A 20,414-nucleotide genomic window follows, 5' to 3' on the forward strand; every position below is an offset into this window, starting at 1 on the left:
AATACATATATATATATATTTCAGTTGACAGGATGAATTTATGGAATAGTTTGGGACAAAATGTGAAGAACACATTGTAAGTTAAAACAAATAGAAAACTGTATGATCAGTACGGCATGTTTGCATTATCATGGTGTGGTTTGCTGTTACTTTTGATGGCAATAGATTGTATATTGTAAGCAGGTTTGGTGGTTTTTGCAGGTTTCACAAAGTTAAATTTAAGACTTTTGAAGACCTTTTTAATACTGAACAGAAAGCAATTTATCACTTGTTTCATGATCATACCGACTAAAATTATAAAAGTATGATGGAAAACCAGCAGGGAAGATATGGCCTGAGATGAAAAATGAAAAATGATGAATTAATTTAAGCTCATTAAAGATTTTGCTAAAATCCAATATGATGAGGTCCCCAGCTACTGAAACTCCACAGAGAAGGATTAACATCTTTCATAACATATCAGAACAGTTTTATCATCTCATTCTGTAAAGTTTTAACACTTTTCTCCAAACAGTTAAAAAGATGGAAATGATCAAGATCCTTTTATTCACACTTCTGTAGCATTTCAAGACGTGCGTTGAACCTCTGCAGGAAATAGAAAACAAAAGACATTTACTCGACATCAGGGCCTCTGATATAATGTTAAGAGCCTCAGTGATCACTCATAAATAAAATACAATGGGCTCTCTTCATTGATCCATTACAAGAAAGCAATTCCTTTGAAAAGAAATCAAAACTACTGGTGCTTAACAGGAATTAATACTCATTTGATAGACTCAATTAGAAACAGCACTTCAATGTCAAACAAATCCATAAAATGATGAAGGGATAAAACTTTTAGGATCTTTTTTGTTGTTTTGCTGGCAATGAAAAACATCAGTTTGACTCAGTTACAGATGTAATGTTGCGTTGAATAAGTAAACAACTATCAGAAGGTATTAAAAAAAGGATTTATTTTTCCACTCGGTTGTGCAGCTATGCAATTCATAGCACTTAGCAGGATGAACGAATGACAACAATCATGGGACCAAAGTACAAACATTTCACACATTTCTTGATGATAACATTTTCCCTGCTGATATGGCAGCTACTGGAAACATAAATACCATTAAGCCTGTAAAAAGGATTGAAATCTTCATTAAATATGCATCTGTGCTGTTATTTATATTTACGTAAATACTACTTTCTGTTACAAATCTTCTTTTCTCTACTTATGTGGAAGTTGAGTCCTTTTTTTTCACTAATCGGTGGAAGAAGCTTTGATGTTCAGCTTTTGACAGAATCCCTTTTAATTCTCAGCATGTGTTACTTTTCTTGTACACGCGGGATCTTATCTGTCCGAGCACGTGAGGAGACTTCCTATCCTCCACATGTAGATAGAAAACAAGGGGAACTCATCTGACAACAGGAAGACGTGTTGTTCCAGGTGACTCAGGAAGCCCGTCTGCTCCGACCCCACCTCCACCCTGCATGGTACCTTTGATTTCCGCAGTAGCTCCTCCACGATCCAGAACAGGTGGCACGAGTTCTGATACTGGTCCACGGGGAACTTGTCCAGCCCTGAGCTCTCCTGCCCCTGAGAAGAAAGAAAACATTGACTTTAAAACCTTTACAACTACATCTTGTAAACTCGGCCGACAGTCCTTCTGCACAGCCTCCCCAGACTTGGCGAGACGGATTAACAGATGATGGTGCAACATGCTGCAAGCAAATAGTTACTGCAGGAGTTATTCAAAAGCGGATGACAGCGCCGAAATATAAAAGTGAGGCACAAGTGTGATTGTTTTCAGAGCGCATACTAATTCAAGTAAGGTATAAAAAACACACAAAACACTTCAAACCAAATGTTAATTATTCAAACAAACAGAAGCTGCTGGATTTCTTCCAGGTTGCGTCTCAGTGTGCCTTTGTAAATGTGTGTGTGTTAGTGTGTCTGAATCTTTAGGTGTGAATGTTTGTGTGTGTGTGTGTATGCACCTGTGTTTGTGTGTAACTGTGAGATGTCAAGGAGGAAAAACAACCACCAGATGGCTGTCAGGTATTCCTCCAGGCTAAAACCTTCAGAGAGTTGACAGAACGTGACAACAACACCCCTTAACCTGTAACACACACACACACACACACACACACACACACACACACACACACACACACACACACACACACACACACACACACACACACACACACACCTCATCAGCATCAGGTCATTTAGCACTTTGCTCTAGAAACATTTATATGTCACTTCTGTCTACTTGGAAACTCTTTAAGACAGATTTACACTGCTGACACAATGGTGGTTAATGACTAGTCTTTCTAGTGTCCCGACCGCTCAAAGCACTCTTTTCTACACCCCAACATTCACAAACACATTCGTACACTGATGGCAGAGGCTGCCATGTAAGGTGCCAACCTGCTCACCAGGAGGAGTTTCTAATCATTCACACACACAAACAGTGACGGCACAGCCTTCGGAAGCAATTTGGTGTTCAGTTTCTTGCTCAAGGACACTTTGACATGCAGACATGAACAGGATCAAGGAATCGGAAGTATTTTTTATTCTATTGGATCTTTGCACAAAATATTCTGAGTGTATTATTCATATCGTACCTCAATCGCTGCTGAAATTTCAAGTTTTACAAATACTCCCATCCTCCAAGCTCCCTGAACTAACCACCATGTGTAATGCATTTGGTTTCGCTTCTACAAAACCAGAGTGCATCAGTGCAAGAAGGTTGGTCCAGCATTTGAAGCAGAGCTGGTAGTATATTTGTTGTTTCACCAAATATCATGCAGGTTCTTATTTGAAGCATAAGATTAAGGCTGCAACTAATGATCAGTTTTATTAATCTGTTGATTATTTTCTCAATTAATTGTTTGGTCTATGAAATGTCAGAAAATGGTGAAAAATATTGATCACTGTTTACTGAAGCACCGGTCATTTTTTCCTTATCGATTATCAAAATAGCTGGTGATTGATTTTTTACATAAGGTAATTTCCTGTTGCTCATTATGACGTTTCTCTCATCAAAACAAATGTCATATTTTAGAATCCTGCAGGACAATTGTTTGTCAAATGCTCACAAATCAGCCACAGGTAAGCAACCTTTGATGTAGTTCACATTAGCCACATGAGCTGTTTTTTTTAATGCAAGACAGTGACCGTTAGCTGTCCGCAGTCATTCACTAACATTTCATCAACATCCAGTGACATCCAGGTAATTTTATCGTATTAGCTGTTTGTCAAAATAAATAGATGAAACTTAGAAAGTAGTTTGAGCTAACTTTATTCTTTAGTCCCAGTGAGAGCAGTGAGGCAGCACTTAGTGAATGGTTTCATACATGCTAATGTAAATCTTGTGCATTTACATTAGCATGTATATGCACAAAATTGTGCATTTACACAATAAAATAAAGGTTTGGTATACTGAGGTGGAATTTTTTCTTTGTCTACACCTGCGCAGAGTCAAACTTTAAAGAGCAAATACACACTAAATTCATTCATTCATGTTAATATTGGTGATTTTTCCAACAATACACATACTGTGGGCGTAAACTGCCTTTTTTGCTCAAAATTAGCTTATTTCTGTCAGTTTGGATTTTAAAAAATTCAGTTCAGCCGAATTCTCTGCCCCTACCTAATCGTGACATAATAAGCAAGATTCTGAGGTAGATTTCGTATATCAGCTGCCGCACCAAGTATAAATAGTAGAACGTTAACTGTGGCCTGAGTTTGTGCAGACAAAGCTGCTGGTGACGTTAGCAAGCCTTCATAAGCAATAGTGGAGAGAAAATGTTGTAGATGAACGAGAGATTTATCTGAACACACGTATCTTTCTTGTGCAGGTGCTGAGTCCAAAAAATTTATAGGTAATTTCTGCTTCCAAAGGACTCGAGAAAAAAGGACTTTTTCTAAAGAGTTGTGAGTCCTTGGGAAGCAGAAATCACCAATAGCCAAAGCTTAACAAGATATTCAAGGCTGACAAACAATAACGTGAACTTTACCACCAAGTATTACTGATATCTGAACCATGGGGGACTCTCCAAGAGCTTGCCACAAGATGAAATCTCTGCTTTGTCACACATATCTCTGCATGACAGTATATTGATTCAAAGCGTCCAATCTGTAGTTTCTCATAAATTTAAGCCATAATAACAGACTGCATACAGTACTACATACAGTGAGTTATATATGGAAAATAAGCATTTTTGGATTTCTTTGGAACATATTTCACTTCTGTGTGTTTTATCATTACTAATATGACCAAATCTTTGGCAGGGTTATGAAACATGCATTACTCAGATTTATGTAGCTGTCAGTCAATCTGAGTGTGACAACAGGCTCAAATCTTTCTGTTTGGACTGTGAATTTAGGGTTCTTATATATTTACACATATTTGGTGAAGATTGCCAGGCAGCCTGACACAGACGCCTCAGACATTCACGCTGTCTGCTGCAGCAACTGTCAACAAGATAGAAGGAATATATTTCATCTGCGTGAACACGGGGGGGGGGGGGGAGGCTACACTGTGAGGTGGCTCTGAAAACCAGCATTACAAAGATGATTATCTGAGCTCTATCCATGCACGGACATGGACAAAGAGTCTTCTTGGAAATCAGTGCTGACCGGTGTCCCTTTGAAACATAACAAACTGAAGAAAACATGAAATGAAATGAAGCTGCAAGTGTGTGGATGAAAGCACACTGCAGTTATTTCATGAATGATTTGCTACATGGAGTATTATGATTTATTTTAAACACTGTTTCAGTTTAATTGACTATGGTATCCAATGGTATTTACAGGCTTTGCTATTAATTACAGCAGCAGCTCTAAACATATTGTAGGGTTTTCAGCTTACAGGGCTCAACAGTAACAAGATTTGAAAACATTTCCTGCAGTCTGGTTGCTTCTGATGGCAAACACCTCACTGATGTAAGATCCAGGACTGCTACTACTGATTATTTTCATTAATTATGAATCTATTGATTGTTCGGTCAGTTAATCAATTGATTGTTTCATCTACAAAGAAAATAATAAACAAGTGTCCTTCACACTTTCCCACAGCTCCAAAAAGTTGTCTTTAAGTCACAACCAACAGACAAAAAACTCAAAAAAGGGTTAAAACCAGCAAAAAAGGTCATTGCTGAAAGCTCCAGAAAATGATTTAAAACTTTTATTGAATGTTAGAGCTTCAACGATGAACTGATTAATCAATTAGTCAATTGAAAGAAAATTCAATCAGGAACTATTTTGACAACTGAATAATCATTTTACTTATCTTTTAAGCAAAAATGCCGAATATTTGTTACTCGCTGCTTCTAAAATGTAAGAATATGATGCCTTTCAGTGTCATACATGATAGTAAACTGAATATCTTTGGATTCATGATCGTTGAACGGACAAAAGGGTTGCATCTTGGGCTTTGGGAAACAGTGATCAAGATTTTTCACAATTTTCTGACATTTTATGGACTAAATAATCGACAAATTAATCGATAAGGAATATAACTGTTGGTTGCAACCCTAATATTCTTGTTATTTATCAGCTGATAGATAGGCGGATTACAACAATAAGCTAATATCAGCTGACGTACCATTGACTTATTCATCAGGCTGTATTGCAGAGTGACAGAACATGGGGATCCTGAGATTCAACACTAACAGAAATATACAGCTACATGGTGGGTTTGTTGGGCTGCGGGGCCACCAGAACATCCAAAAGTGGAGAATTTCTGAAAAGTTTGACAGCAGGGTATCCTTTCATTTTTGAAAACATGAAACTATACCGAACAACCTGTGTAATACACACCTCCATCAGGAGAAAACAAGTTTGCTCATTCATTCGGGAATAAATCATTTAGAAGCACTGAGCCGGATAAGCACTCTGATTCAAAGCAAAACAAGATGTATCTAAAGAAATATGAGGAGGCACAGAGCGCCAGAACTGCCAGTACACATTGTCCTCCAAAAATACAGCCAGCCACAGAAAATGAGGCTGTCCTGGAAAAAGTTTTCAACACCCTTTACTACAGTTGAAAACTGAAATTGTTTGCTGCTTCTCCGGATCAAAGGCTGCTCTGCTCTGACACAATACGCAGAAATATTCAGATATAACACTTTTGAATTTTTAATTTGTTTGGTATATAGCCAGTGAAAACATTTGGTGCAATGATGCAGAAATCTGCACAAAACTACACACCTACTTTAAACTCATGTGTGTGGTGTGATTAAACAACGCTATACCATCAGTTTCATTCAACGACAACGTATAACAGCGTTCAGGAGGGAGAGGTGGAGTATGTCAGTTAGGCTGGTAAGAGGAAGCCCAAGACATTATACTTTAATCTCCAACCTGTCGAGCACTCACATGGCCAAGGGAATTTATGAAGCCATGGAGAGAGATTCCAAGGACAGCAAAAATCAATAACAGGAAACAAAAATCAAGTGGGAGGTGTAATGGAGCATCTCTGAAGAACATACACAAACAGAAATGGCCACTTAAGATAAAAAAAAAACAACCTTAAAACCACAGAGGACTTTCAGTCCAAGTTTCTGGTGAGAGTTGAAACAATGCTTTTAAGAATTTTGGTTGTTCTGAGTGCAAAACTGTACTTCAACTGAGATCACATTGAAACATCCCTCTTTGCAGTCAAAAATAATGTCAAAATGTATTTAAATGTATTGTTAATAGTTTTATATTACTGGAATGAGGTCAGAAATGCTACTTTTTGGCTGGCTAAAGGGGCGTGTCAGTGTCTGTGTTTGGATGGCAGCAGTTGGGGTGGCGTGTCGGTGTCTGTTTGATTGACAGCAGCTAGCAGGCTACATGTGTTACACCATATGAACTGCTGTAGCTACAAGTCATGGACAGACAGCATGTTAATAACGGGGATTTTGAAGAGCAACAAACAAACCAACATCTAACGGGTCCGAATTGAAAGTTGCAGGATGTTTACATGCTGTTTAATGTGCTGCAGCTAATTAGCTACCTAGCTGCTAACTGATGATAGAGGTGCACTTTCCCCCGGTGAATGTTTATTTGGTGGCTCGTTCAACAACCTAACATGCAGGACAAGACATGCTCATGTTTGTGAGTTAGATAAGAAGGAGACTTTAGCAGGAAAGCTAATGTGGATTGTTGTTCAGAGTCTGTGGCTCTTGTGTTGTGTAGCAGGATGCAATCAGGCTCAGTGTGACCGTTTGCTCTGCTTATGATAGAACAACACATTATCGCTTTATACAAGATTTGATTTGCTGCATCAAAATGAGGTCTGATTGGACAGAAGGACAAGTGATTTACAAAACAGATATGTTGCTGTAGTAGACCAAAAAAAGGCACTTTAATTTCAGCTGGACTTTAAAAAGAGGGCGCACACTCGATGTAACATGCCAGTCTGTATGAAGACAATATGAAATCAGCTGTTACAATGCTGCTCCAAAATGGGATTCAGAGGAGCCGTTGACAGTATTCTCATTTTCTTTCTTTCTATTCTGTTCTATTTCCCTGTCAGTGAAAATCACTGTTTCTGGCATGAAGGAAGAAAGAAACACAATACAGATTGACAGACTCATCAAGCATGAGCAGAATGAAAATCACCACATCTCGGACTGCTTCTTGAGAACAGAGATTCTTAGAGAGACAATTCAATGAAGTGTGGCTCATCCATTAGTGGGTGATTGTGATAAAATCCCCTGAGGCAATATCCCTCTTTTTCTACCCACGGGGCTATTTAATAAGCAAAGCATCCTATCTAAATAAATCATCACTTTCATAATATGATTGGAAACGTTTCTGCCAGCACAAGAATTGACAACAACAGTAAAATGAGAAATACAAAGCAGAGACAAAACATAAAATTCCCTTTTGTGTTCATTCAGCACAATCACTATAACAAATAACAGGAAATAATACTTTACTGCAGCGTTTAGAGGAGAAATAGTTTGGAAAAATTAAATTTCTCTTTTTTAACCCTTCAATTGATTCATAGCCGTATACTGTTAAGAGTGAAGACAACATAAAGTGAGTCGAAGAAACGCTAAGTTATCTTCTCTTTTTCAGTACCACACGTCATTCGTCATGGCAGCGGCACACTGTTGAATCTTTGCCTGATGAAGGTCTGAGGACCGAAACAGTGTTCATAAAGTGAGTACAAGTGATTGACAGTGTGCAGGATTTTTTTCTAATGATGTGAGCTAATAACAATCAGCAAAGGCAGAACTCATCTGCTCCCGAACGGTGTACAGTGCACACACGCTAGAGTTGTTGTGTAGTTCATTTTCTAAAGAAAGACAAGTATTTGGGTGCACTTTGGACTGAATAGCTTAATAATTAGCTTCGTAAGACAAAGGTGAAGTATTTAGTGAACATTAGTGAAGCACCAACTTCAGCACAATCAAACAAGAGCGGCTGACCGACGCACACTGCAGCACTTTACAAAACTTAAATCGACTCTGGTTGGGTGAAGGAAATAACTCGGTCCATAGTCTGTTTAATTTCTAAAACCTTGCACCCGTACAGCACTTTGGATAATGATGGGTTTCCTTGGTACTGACTGGAGACATAATGTTAATAACACAGCAGAGTGCTCTGCTTATTTGAGCTCTCTCTCCACTCCAAAACATGCACACAGACATTGAAGCAGTAATGTTGGTGAGTAAATGACACTTTAATACTCATTCTTCTCATACAGGAAGAAGATGCTTTGAAATAAATGCAGTTCACTTTATCAAATCAAAAACCTGCATACTCTTACACACTTTTCACTGCTTTTTTCTAAATACAGTAAATTGCCCCCTTCCAACTGAAAGTCAGTTCTGAATGGAGAATAAAATTGGTGACACCAAGAATCTATTTGGATGTAAACATGAGATTCCCAAAGAGTCCCAACCCTGCTGGCTACCCATGTTTATAGTACTATAGTATTGGTGGCAACATAACAACAAAGCTGCATCAGACTCAAGACTAGAATAGAAATAAAATACAATAAAATGTGACAAAAAGATTTGGAGATGAGAATATAAGGCCAATCTGCATGTAGCCTGACCAGACTCCTTTTCTAAGTGAGAGAATGAAAACAGCAGGATGGACTGATTGAGTTGTCTGTTGGCTGCTCGTTAACGCTCCTCAGGGATCCAGCAGGCCGCAGGCTGACAGTGACAGGATTTGTTTCCGCCTTTTAATAATCCTGATAAACTACCCTCTGCCTCTGTGCCAGTTACAGGACAGCTTTTCACTTCCATGCCAAACCACAAAGTCAAAATGAACTTTACCTTCAACATTTCTGATCCCATTGTGAGTGAGCTAAGCTGAGGGTCGGATGTGAGGGTTCAGGAGAGGCTGTGGTTAAGTTGAGGGTCATTTCGTGATCAGCCATCCAGGCAAAAATTGAGGAGTTGTGGCTTTGAAGCTTGGCAACAGGATACTGTTGGAGATTGCACCTGTAACACAGAGGCTTGCGCTCGACAGCTGATGAACACAATCAGCTGTGATTACGTGGTGCAACATGATCACGGCTGCAGTTCTGAGGATCCAACTTTGGATTTGAGTAGCCATTTTTGATATTTTCTAAACATTTACTTGATTGTAAAAGTTGTAACACATCTTGTGCTTCAACACAAACAATCATAATCTTATCTGATCTAATCTGAGTAACAAAGTTCTTCACATGGGAAATTCAAGATAAAACATTTCAGCACAATCAAATGAAAACATCAAAGTCAGGCCACTAAACGGACAGAGAACAAAATAGAGTAAAATAACCGACAAATAAAATCATATAAATCAGATATAAACCATGAAATAATCCAACAGATCAAACATAACAAACAGGTGACATTCATAAAAAGCTTTTTAAGATGCCATTAATTTTGCAGTAGGACAGTAACCAACAACAATTTGAACTAAAGCACTTTGTGTTGGCAGTGAAATTAATCCTTTATAACTGTTAGTGTAATAACAACATCAAATGTACCTAGCAGCTGAAGAGACAGATATTTTTTCTCAGAAGTTGGTGGAAACCAAACCAGAGCTAAAATAAGAGTGAATATTGGACTTACATTTATCAGGTAGACAGAAACACGACTCCAGTTGGGGGCCTTAAAAAGAAAGGAGCTAAAACGGCCGAACTGAGGGGCTGCATAGAGGGCCGGTGTAAGATAAGTAAGGAGTTTACAGTTGTAATTCATGCAAACTGTTTGAGGCAAACACTGTTAAAAATTTCCAATTTTTTACCAAAAAAACCCAAAAGAATACAAATTTATGCAGCACAAGTATGTTTTTTTTTACATTTCCCTGTCTCAGATTTATCTTGTGACCTTTTGGAGGGGCCCGATCCCAAGGTTGGGAACCACTCAACTACACTAGCTAAATGTATATAAAGTAGTTGAAACTAGCTCCACCTCCAGCAGCTACAACAGTAACATGCTACTTACACACTAATGCTTATTTAAAATGTGATGTACTTACTATTTTTAATACTTGGAGTAAATTTAGCTGATAATTCTTTTGTACTTTTACTTATTAGGATTTTGAATGCAGGACTTTTACTTGTTTTGTTTTATCAACTATTTTGATAATCAGTTCTTTTGAGTCATTTTTTTCAGAAATCTTTGGGTTGTGGACAAAAGACATTTTTCATCATTTGCTGGCAACTAATTGAGAAAATAATCGTCAAATTAAAATTGAAACTAGTCGTTAGTTGGAGCCCTAATTTTTACATGTATTGGTACTTTTATTTGAGGATCTGAGTACTTCTTACTGTTTTTGACGCTATAGGGTGAGGCCAAAGATAATTTTACACATGTACAACAGTTCCTTACTAACTAACAAAAAAACTACTTAACTAAATAAACTAATAATAAAACTAACTAAAACACCTCAATATTTGATAGTTTTGACAGATTTTTCTCCTTGTAGAGGCATCTGAAAAAAGTTCAGTCAGAAGAAACTTAATTCCCCTGCTGGTAACTTTATCTGTCCAAACCCACAAAGGAACCCCGTTAATAATCACCAGAGGGATTTGGAAATTTAAAGTCCTTTTGCACCGAGGTGGATGAGGAGCTCGACTGTGGTAAGGAGTCAACTCTGGATCTGGATCTGTATGCAGCAAGGGAGCCTGAAGCACTATGACCCAGATAACATCAGCAGCCCTGAGATTATAAAGCTGTCCCCTGAATGGGATTTAATCGTCTATTTGATTAGACCAGGAGCTCGTTACTGTTCGCACTGAGCCACAGGCGAGGAGGCGGCCTACAACTGATGGAGGAAGAGTCAGCTGGAGAGGTATGATTGAAAGTTTCTCAAGTGGAAGAAAATACAAGAAATGATGACAGAGAAGAAGAAGAAAGGTACAAGGGGCTGACGAAAACACTTCATGACAAGAATTTTAACTTCAAAGTAACTGAATCATCATCACTGAAAACACCTGCAACTAATGATTATTTTCACTATTAATAATATAATTTTCTTAAGAAATCGATTCATCATTTAGTCTATAAAGTGTCACAGATATTCACAATGAGAAGCAGCACATCCTCACATTTGAGAAGCAGGAACCAGAATATTGTTTCACATTTTGTGAGATACAAATATTTGCATTCTTGCCGTGAGTCATGTCCCAAAATGTCAAAATATTCCTTTCTAAGGTTGTTATGGAAAATGTATTGGTGTGTTAGCAAACAGTTGATTATTTCCACATCCAGCATTAACAGAGCAATATTATCATTCATTTGGAGTCATGTTTGTGTCCACCTGGTGAATGTAAATCCAATATTCACTCTCTTTTAGCTCTGTTTTTGCTCTCTACCAACTCCTGAGGGAAATATCTGGCTCTTTAGCTGCTAAATGCTCTACTATGTTCACCAGCTAGTCTACAGCTAACTGTATCTGTTTGAAGATGGTGTACAGTGGCTTTTTAGAGCTTTTTCTCTGAAAACAGCTGCCTACGGCTGTTGGTAACAGGGTTGATGGGAGATGTAAGACTGAACTAAACTGTAAATGTGCTTTAAAAACTAAAACTAAGAGCTAAAAGAGGCTAAAATGCTCCACAGAGTCAGGTACATCAGGAAATTACTTATACATTACACATCACCATTGTTAATATTAAACACATTCGCCTTTATAATCAAATAAGCAACAATTAAAGGAAAACTTTGGACAGAAACATCCTTAATTATTATTCATTAAGAGTTTAACTCAAAAACTCAATTGCTTTGCCTCATCAGGACTGTGTGGGTGTGATTTCATTCAAATGTTAAAGTCTGATTGGCAGAAAGAGGTAAGTGACGTCACTTTTTGATTTTCGTGCCATACCACGTGGGATTACATGACATGCAGTAATACGACCAATAAATAACAACTTCCAAAGACTGACATTCATGTTCAAAGGAAAATCAAATCAGGTCTGCAAACCATGAACTGAAATGTTTATATTAAAAAGCATTCAAATATGCTTAGGAAAGTAATCAATTATCTAATTGACCCTCTTAATACCTTCAGTATCTGGTGTTCCCAAGTTTGTATTTTTGTCATGGTTTTCCAGACTGTTTCACTCAGCACAAGAGATATTAATTGTGGCGGAGGGGGGGGCAGTTTTGGCACAGATGATGTGGCTCTTAAGCTCTGGGAGTTTCCTCGCTTTGCTTCGAGAACTCACATATCAAAGTGCTAATTGCCAGAACTCTCTTATAGCTGATAAATGCTGCTAATTAGCTTTCAAGCTCCTGTGACTCACCGCTCTACCGCTGTTTATAATTCTGATGAAGTTACAGAGTTCACGTCAACACCTTTTTCCAGTTGTCACTTTACTTTGCCTACACCGTGTACCTGCGTAGTTATTTAAAGACAGATAGATACAGAGAAAAAATAAGCTGGGGAGACAATTTAGAGAAAATGAGACATCGAGGTAAACGGAAGGAAAGTGATGGAGGAAATGCAAAAGGCAGAGAAAGAGACTCAGACAGGAAAAGACTGATAAAAAGAGAGTGAGACAGTGAAAGCAGAGAGTGAAGGAGAAGCTGACAAAGAGTACGTAATGAAGCTGTGCTCGGCTGAGAGAGTGAAGGGCAGTAATTTACTGATCAAGGACAGATATTGATTTGTCACCGGAGTGGAAAAGTAAGCCCACAGCACGAATGAGAAGCTTCAGCCCTACTCTGCTCAACAATACTGTCGGTAAGCTGTCACAGTATTACCATCTAGATGCACACACCACAGCTCCACCACGGTCTGCACGCAACAAATGTCACATCCAGTTAGAGGTAAAAGGAGAACTAGTTTTTCTAGTCTGGCTTCCAAGTCAGCAGCACACATGGCGATTCATTCACACACAGCTGCTCTGACTGAAACAGATCAGATTTCATACAATTTATTTTGAATTTAGTGAATTCCTGATATTTCTGATATCCTTTATAACCTTGTCCAAAAAATGCTCATGCTAAAGAAAACAATGCTTGTTTGATTGATTTGTTGAAGACAAAGTTAATAATGACACAAAAGTCATAATGTACAGCGTCTACTACAAGATCCAGCTTTCAAATTCAATTAGAAGAAACATACAAATGAGCTTGTTTCTCTTACAAATATAAGGATTTATGTCTAGCTGCAACAATCAGTTGAATAATCAACATTAGTTGATTGATGGACAATTAATCTGCAACTATTTTGATAATCAAATATGCAAAACATTTGTTGGTTCAAAGCTCTCAAATGTGTAATTTAGTTGCCTTTCTTGGTCTTAGATTACTGTAGATTTAATATTTTGGGCTGTTGGTTGGACAAAATGAGACATCTGAGGACGTCACCTTAGACTCCCGGATGTTGTGTTGGGTGTTTTTCACCATTTTCTAAAGTTTTTGATGTATTGACCAAATGAGTCATCAGTTCATTGTGAAAATAATCAGCAGATTAACATCTTCTCATCTGACATCATAATAGTTTAATTATTTCATTAATCTGAAAAAAAACAAAAACAAATTCGGAGCCAGTGAATTTTTGGCATTTTTGCTTTAAAAAACTGCTTTAGAGCTACAACGTTTAGTCGGTCAACAGGAAATTCCCAGCTATTTTGATAAAATCGTTTTAGGTAATTTTTTAAGAAAAAAAATCCAAAATTCTCTCTCCAGCTTCTCAAATGTGAGTATTTTCTTGTTTCTTCAGTCTTCTATGACAGTAAACTGAGCATCTTTGGGTTGTGGACTGTTGGTCGGGACAAAACAAGACATTTAAAGACGTTGTCTTGGGCTTTGGGAAACAATGATTGACATTGACACAACAGATTAAACGACAATGAAAATAATCATTAGTTGCAGCCCTAAACTGCTTAAAAAAATTATTTGGTTGATTAATTTATTTTAATTAATTTTCTGTCAATCAACTAATTGTTGCAGCTCTACAAACAACATTGAGGAAAATGAAGAAAATTTAGCAAAATAATCAATATTTTCTGTTAAATGGTTATTAAATATGAAAATAAATGTATTTACTGGTACTTACTATTGATGACAAAATGTTTTTGGCCCTGTAGCCTTCCCTCATACAGGCTTGTACAGGTAGTAGTCTTATGACGTTCATGGTACGACACTCCTTTGAAGTGCAGTGTATAAATAAATCTTGGTGGTCTTCTACTAAAATGAGTCAAGCTTCAGGCTTTTGCACAACATGACCGCACAAAACCTTCCCCACCAGTTATCCCAGAGCTGACAACAACTCTCAGGAATTGATTTTTTCCCTTTTTCCCCCCTTCCTCTGCCTTGTAGACGTGTCCTCTCGCAGTGTTTTATTTTTTCCACCCTCACCATCTCTTTCAAGGCGGTCGGCTGACAATCCACTGATTCAACTGACAGAAAATCAATCCAATCTCATCTAAGACGGCGTTCTCTGAGCTCATATCTTGACATCTTGACTGCCCGAGGAAGTGGAGGAACACAGGTTTGTCTGTTTGACACACATACGTAATACAAAAAAGTATTTTATCCCCTCATTCTCTGGATGTTTATCTCAGCATCAGCAAACCAAAAAAGATGTCAACTGGGTTGGAAGATTACTTTCTTTTTTGTCAAATGGTCTCATGAGACCATGACAGTTACAGACAGCGGGTCAGTTCTGCCACATCTGTCGGCTGAAGATGACTGATTCGACGGCAAAGTTCCCCCCAAAGATCAAACCACAGTATTTGCAGTGTTCATCCACTTGAACAGTTGAATTGAGCCAACAAAAGAGTTTTATCTTTGACCTCACAACTCAGAGTCCTTTTCCTCTTTTCTCTCACCAAGCAGTCTGATTTATGACGCCTACCTGCCACTCCTCCCATGTTCACTAAAGGTGCAGCTATATATCACTTACACTTGTGAATCCTAAAACTGCCAGCCTTCTTTTACTATTTCACTCAAACGATTGAAAAAAGTCTCACACCTGAATATCCTACAGGAAAGCATAACTTGGAATAAAAATGAGAAAAAGACACAATAAAAAGCTGCACCAGTCATCCAATCAGAGGACCATAGAAAGTACTTAAACTGATAAGTGTAACACCTTGAACTAACTCGCAGCATATACATCGCCATAAATGGTACAATCATATAATCATACATAAAATATTACAGCAACATCCATTCCCTAAACTATCCAAAGGTCAAAAGTAGAAAATGATAACAAATGAATTCAGGGCAAAAGTACTGACATATCATAAATCATACAATGTTATCATACATATTGCAGCAAAAACTGTATTACCTCAAACTATAAAAAACTTAAAAAAGGGAAAAGTAAATTATCTCTCTGTTCCATTTGGCTTAACCGCGGCTTAGCTGCCGGCTTATTTTTGTAGTTTTGGCAATCATTTTGATCAGTAAAAACATTGTTCTTGTGAGGTTAATATCTGAGATCTGGAAACACAATGAAATTGCTAAAAGAAGTCCAACACACAACGAGCAACTAGACGATCAGATAGCTGGGAAACAAACCATGATTATTTTGAATTAAGGGAAAGAAAAGCTTGACAAGCATTGTAAACAGTAACTTAAGGGTTTACAGAAAACTGTCAATCAAATCCTCATGTTAATTTACTGTCATTAAAAGGAGAACTCCGTTTTCCACCTCAGCATGTGTTTCCAGGTGTGTAAAAAAGTAGTATAAAGCATCTCCAGAGGGAGCGTTGTGATAAATTGCCTCAAGTGATGTCACTTGAGTCAGCGTCAGTTGGAGCTGAAGACTATGACTGTGAAAAGTAAAAAATCTGGGGGTGTGGAAGTTAGAAAGAAGTGAGGTTACCAGACCTCTGTAGCCTGCATCTCATCTCTGCTGGAGGCTAGCAGCTCCAAGCTACATTAGCCGCTACTAGCATAACACACCGCAATCTGTACAGCTGAGTGAATCAAGTCAAACGTCGGGTTTTGAGAAGGAAAAACATTTGGAATAAAAAAGAAATTATATATCTGGTTTTACTGTATCAAAGGATTGTGAAATTGTCCATCATAAGTCTAACAATGTTATAGGAGTGCAATGATAAATCAGTGCACTACTCTTTAAAAACACTATGTGACAGGATGAAATATATTAAAAGTAACTGTTTGCTACAGTAATAATAATCCAAACAGCACTATCCGTATTCCTACAGTCTTTCCTGAAATCTCTCAGGTGCGGCAGATTTTATGTTCAATAACATGTTATTGCAAAATGTTGTTTTTTTCTCCTATTTTGCACTGTTCCAGCTATTTGCTCTAAGCTTGTCTTGTCTGTTGTTTTCTGCTTTATATTCCATAAATCTATATGACACGCACTAGATGATCCTCTTTTCATTTCAAAGTGAACACTACAGGCAAGAAAGAAAGAAGAAAAAAAGAGAAAAAAAAAAAATCATATGTAATCACAGACAGCGGTGGTACCGAAAAGAAGTAAGATCAAACACTCCCAATGTCATCTTCATATCTCTACATATGTCGCTTTTCTCTGTAAGCTTTTCCATGTAGAAACCGACAAGTTAACAAAACTATAACCTTTTGACAGACAAAATCTTGTTTTACAAATACTAAAATATAGATTCAAATAGTGTTTTTTCATTCCCCTGAACAGAGAATGTTAAAAAGGTATTTTGTATGTCTGCAGTGTGTTTGTGCATTAATGCATGACTTGGATCATACAGGTTTGTTTGAGAGGCTCCCTGCTTTAGTTTTATAAAGTGACTTTGATCCACCAGTCTCATTTTCCTTCCTAGTTAGACCTCTAATGAGAACGGTGGGCTTTGAGGATAGAGGACGGCTTTGATCTTTAGCTAATTGTCCATCAATTTCTCTGCCACACCGAGAGCAGGTCAACTTACAGAGACCACGTCCGTCATCAGAAATGTGTTCAAGAATCCGTCTACAAACGTGTACATTGGGGGTTACAGAATCACTGATTTTTGTCTACTAATTATTACATATTTAATTGTGTAGAGAAAAAACAGAAAGAGACACATTATGAACATTTTTTACAGCTTAAACCTGCATTCACTGATTTTTTTGTCTACTAGTTTTCAGCAGAAACTAGTAGTAAACACAACACTGACATATCATCAGTTTTATCAGTTGATATGTTGAATTTGTTAGCAAACAGTTGTTTATTTCCACATCCAGCAGTTACAGAGCAACATTATCATTCATTTGGAGTCATGTTTCTGTCCACCTGGTGAATGTAAATCCAATATTCACTCTCTTTTTTCTCTCTACCAACTCCTGGGGGAAATATCTGGCTCTTTAGCTGCTTAATGCTCCACTATGTTCACCAGCTAATCTATAACTAACTGTGTCTGTTTGCAGTTTGGTGCTGAGCAGATAGTATACAGTGGGTTTTTAGAGCTTTTTCTCTGCAACAGCTGCCTGCTGCATCCGAAAATGATGCTATGAGAGCACTGAGAGTGAACCAGAACAGTAAAGGTGCAGTCAGACAGCTAAACAATGAGCTGAAACTCACTATAAAGCTCCGTAAAGCCGATGGGAGCTGCAGAGTTGCTGATAATTCTCTGTAGGCTAATCACTACAAGCCACGCACAACATATCAGACACTGTTATTATAAAAATATAGATTATAGCCAATTTAACTAATCAATATTCATTATATTAACAAAGGATCATAAAACTGATGTGAAAGTGCGACTCATAATGATGAGAGATTTGTAGCTAACTCTGCAGCTCTACTGAGCTTTTTAGCCTACTTTAGCTCAAAGTTTTGGTTTTACAGCATATTTGCTGTTTAGGTTCAGTCAGTGCTCATATCAACCTCGTTTTCAGCAAAAAAACTCTACAATCACTGTACAACACAACCTGCTCAGTACCAAACAGCTGGCCGACAATGGTAGCGACTAGGTAATGAAGAAAGTGGAACATTTATTAGCTAAAGAGGTATTTGTGGAGACCAAACCAGCTAAAAGAGGAGTGAATATTGTACAATACAATTTATCAGGAGGATACAAGCATGACTTGAGATGATAATATGGTCAAAGAAATTGTTTTTCAGCTTGTCATTGCAGAGTTTTTCTGCCCAAAAGTGGCCAAAAATAATAATTTACTGCAGATTTAAGATAAAAACAGCAGGTGTGTTTTGGTAGAGTGGTAGCAAAAGAAAAAAAAAAAAAAACTGCTTTAGTGATTTTATGTTTCAGTTTCAAATACATATTTTCAGAAGAACATTTACCAGTGAGAACACTATGTGTGTATATATATATATGAACATAATGTTTTTCAAATAAACAAATATGGTCATGATGATTTCATAGATGCCTATTAAGTAAAACCATCAAATAATTTTAGCCAAATAATTACATAATATGCTGAAAACAGCAAGGATCACGAGAAATAAGCCGAAGACATTGTTGACTGTGTCTCTCTGCTGCTGACATGAAGTGTATTTAAAGTTGTAAAAGCTACATCAGTGGATTTTGGCAACAAACTAGTATACAGAGTCTGTCTCTGCATAGTCATCGTTTGGATTCATGTTCAGGTTTCGGCAGTTCTGCCAAAATTAACTTTGTTCTGGGCAAAATTCCTGCTCCTTAAATGTACTTGGCAAAGAAGTAGATTGGTTTAAATATTGGCTCAATTAATTTTACATTTTCTCCGGCAATGTCAGCCAGAGTCTAGCTGTTTTGCAGACTTAATACAGCTGAAACCCACAGTTAGTACATGTCTCTCCAAAGTGCTAAACACGATATAAGTTAGCACTTAGTGGATTTGTAGGCCAGTCAGATAATGGCTCAACCTAACATGCCAAAGCCATAATGACTTTGACTGTAAAGTGCTGATAACCATTATTCAAGATGTCTAAGAATGCAATGGTTTGCATTTACATGGAGCACCTTCAACCAATAAAAGCTGACATTAAATAATGCTTCTGTCTAGTAAAAAGTCAGCGTAAAGAGAGGAAGAAAGAATATACTGCCACCGCCTGAAGTCTGCAGACATGAATCTCATCATGGTGATCATGAAAGCATGTAAAATCAGTGCTCTTCTAGCATGCATCTAAAGCTACAAAGAGTGAGGAGACTAGGGGGATGCAGTGGAGTATTTTAGTAATGGTGGAGACAAGCGAGCGCAGTGGGAGTGTGATGAAGATGACAGATAGAGATGAAGACATCTAGAGAGCCAAAGAATGATAATTAATTAAGCCATAAACACAGAGCTTATACACAAAAGGTGTTTTTTAAAAAATCCCCCCAAAAAATGCCTGAAAAATATGAACAAGTAAAGAGAAGTCTTTATTTTTACACCTTAACTCTTCCACGAAATAGTTTTAGACATAAATACTGCACCTGCTGCTTACTGCGGATGTGGAGACAGACAACATCAGTCATCATTTTAAAGGGCATCTTGATTTGTGAGCTTCAACAATGGCTGAGTATAACGCAGTTCATCTTCCATATTATTCAGCAGAAGTCACTACATCAAGTAAAATGCCACCACTACTACAGAAAATGACATAAAAACTACACGTACGCAATACTAAAGGGAAAGGGAAAGTGAAAGCCCTACAACTTGTACACCGACTAAAACCGAACCAAATCAATAATGGATGTGGAATCAAAACCAGTTCTGCTACACGACCCGGGTCGTTTTGTCCCATAAAGCTTTGGGCTCAGTTTGGGTTCAGGTTTGGTTACTTAAAAAATTAATTTGTTAATACATTTTTCTCTTAAACTGTGCCAGTCGTCTGTGTCCATTTGTGTCATGTGTTGCAAGTAGATACACAACGCCCAGTGGGGAAGCTAAAGAGACAGCTAATGTGTTGCATTAGCTCGGTGAACCAACGGTTATTAATTAATGAAATAAAGCGAAAATGTAGCTTCAGGTCTCGGGTCCAGTTTGGGTCTTAGATTTGACAGTGTGGGTTTGGTTCAGTTGGGTTGAGTCTTAAAAGAAGCCAGATTCAGGTATCAATTTTAGAC

General features: G+C 37.7%; 1 protein-coding gene across 4 annotated transcripts in view; it reads right to left on the reverse strand.

Annotated features, from left to right (window-relative positions):
- Nucleotides 1-936: 936 nt before the first annotated feature.
- The window catches only part of mei4 (meiosis-specific, MEI4 homolog (S. cerevisiae)), a 63,358-nt gene continuing 43,880 nt past the window's right edge, over nt 937-20,414 (reverse strand). For all 4 annotated transcript variants that reach the window (XM_042390781.1, XM_042390780.1, XM_042390779.1 and 1 more), the window contains one exon: nt 937-1,576. In XM_042390781.1, the coding sequence (XP_042246715.1) occupies nt 1,331-1,576 (246 nt within the window). In that variant the 3' untranslated portion in view covers nt 937-1,330. The remainder of the gene's footprint in view (nt 1,577-20,414) is intronic.

The sequence above is a fragment of the Thunnus maccoyii genome, chromosome 17 (genome assembly GCF_910596095.1).
Source record: "Thunnus maccoyii chromosome 17, fThuMac1.1, whole genome shotgun sequence".
In the NCBI taxonomy this organism is placed as follows: domain Eukaryota; kingdom Metazoa; phylum Chordata; class Actinopteri; order Scombriformes; family Scombridae; genus Thunnus; species Thunnus maccoyii.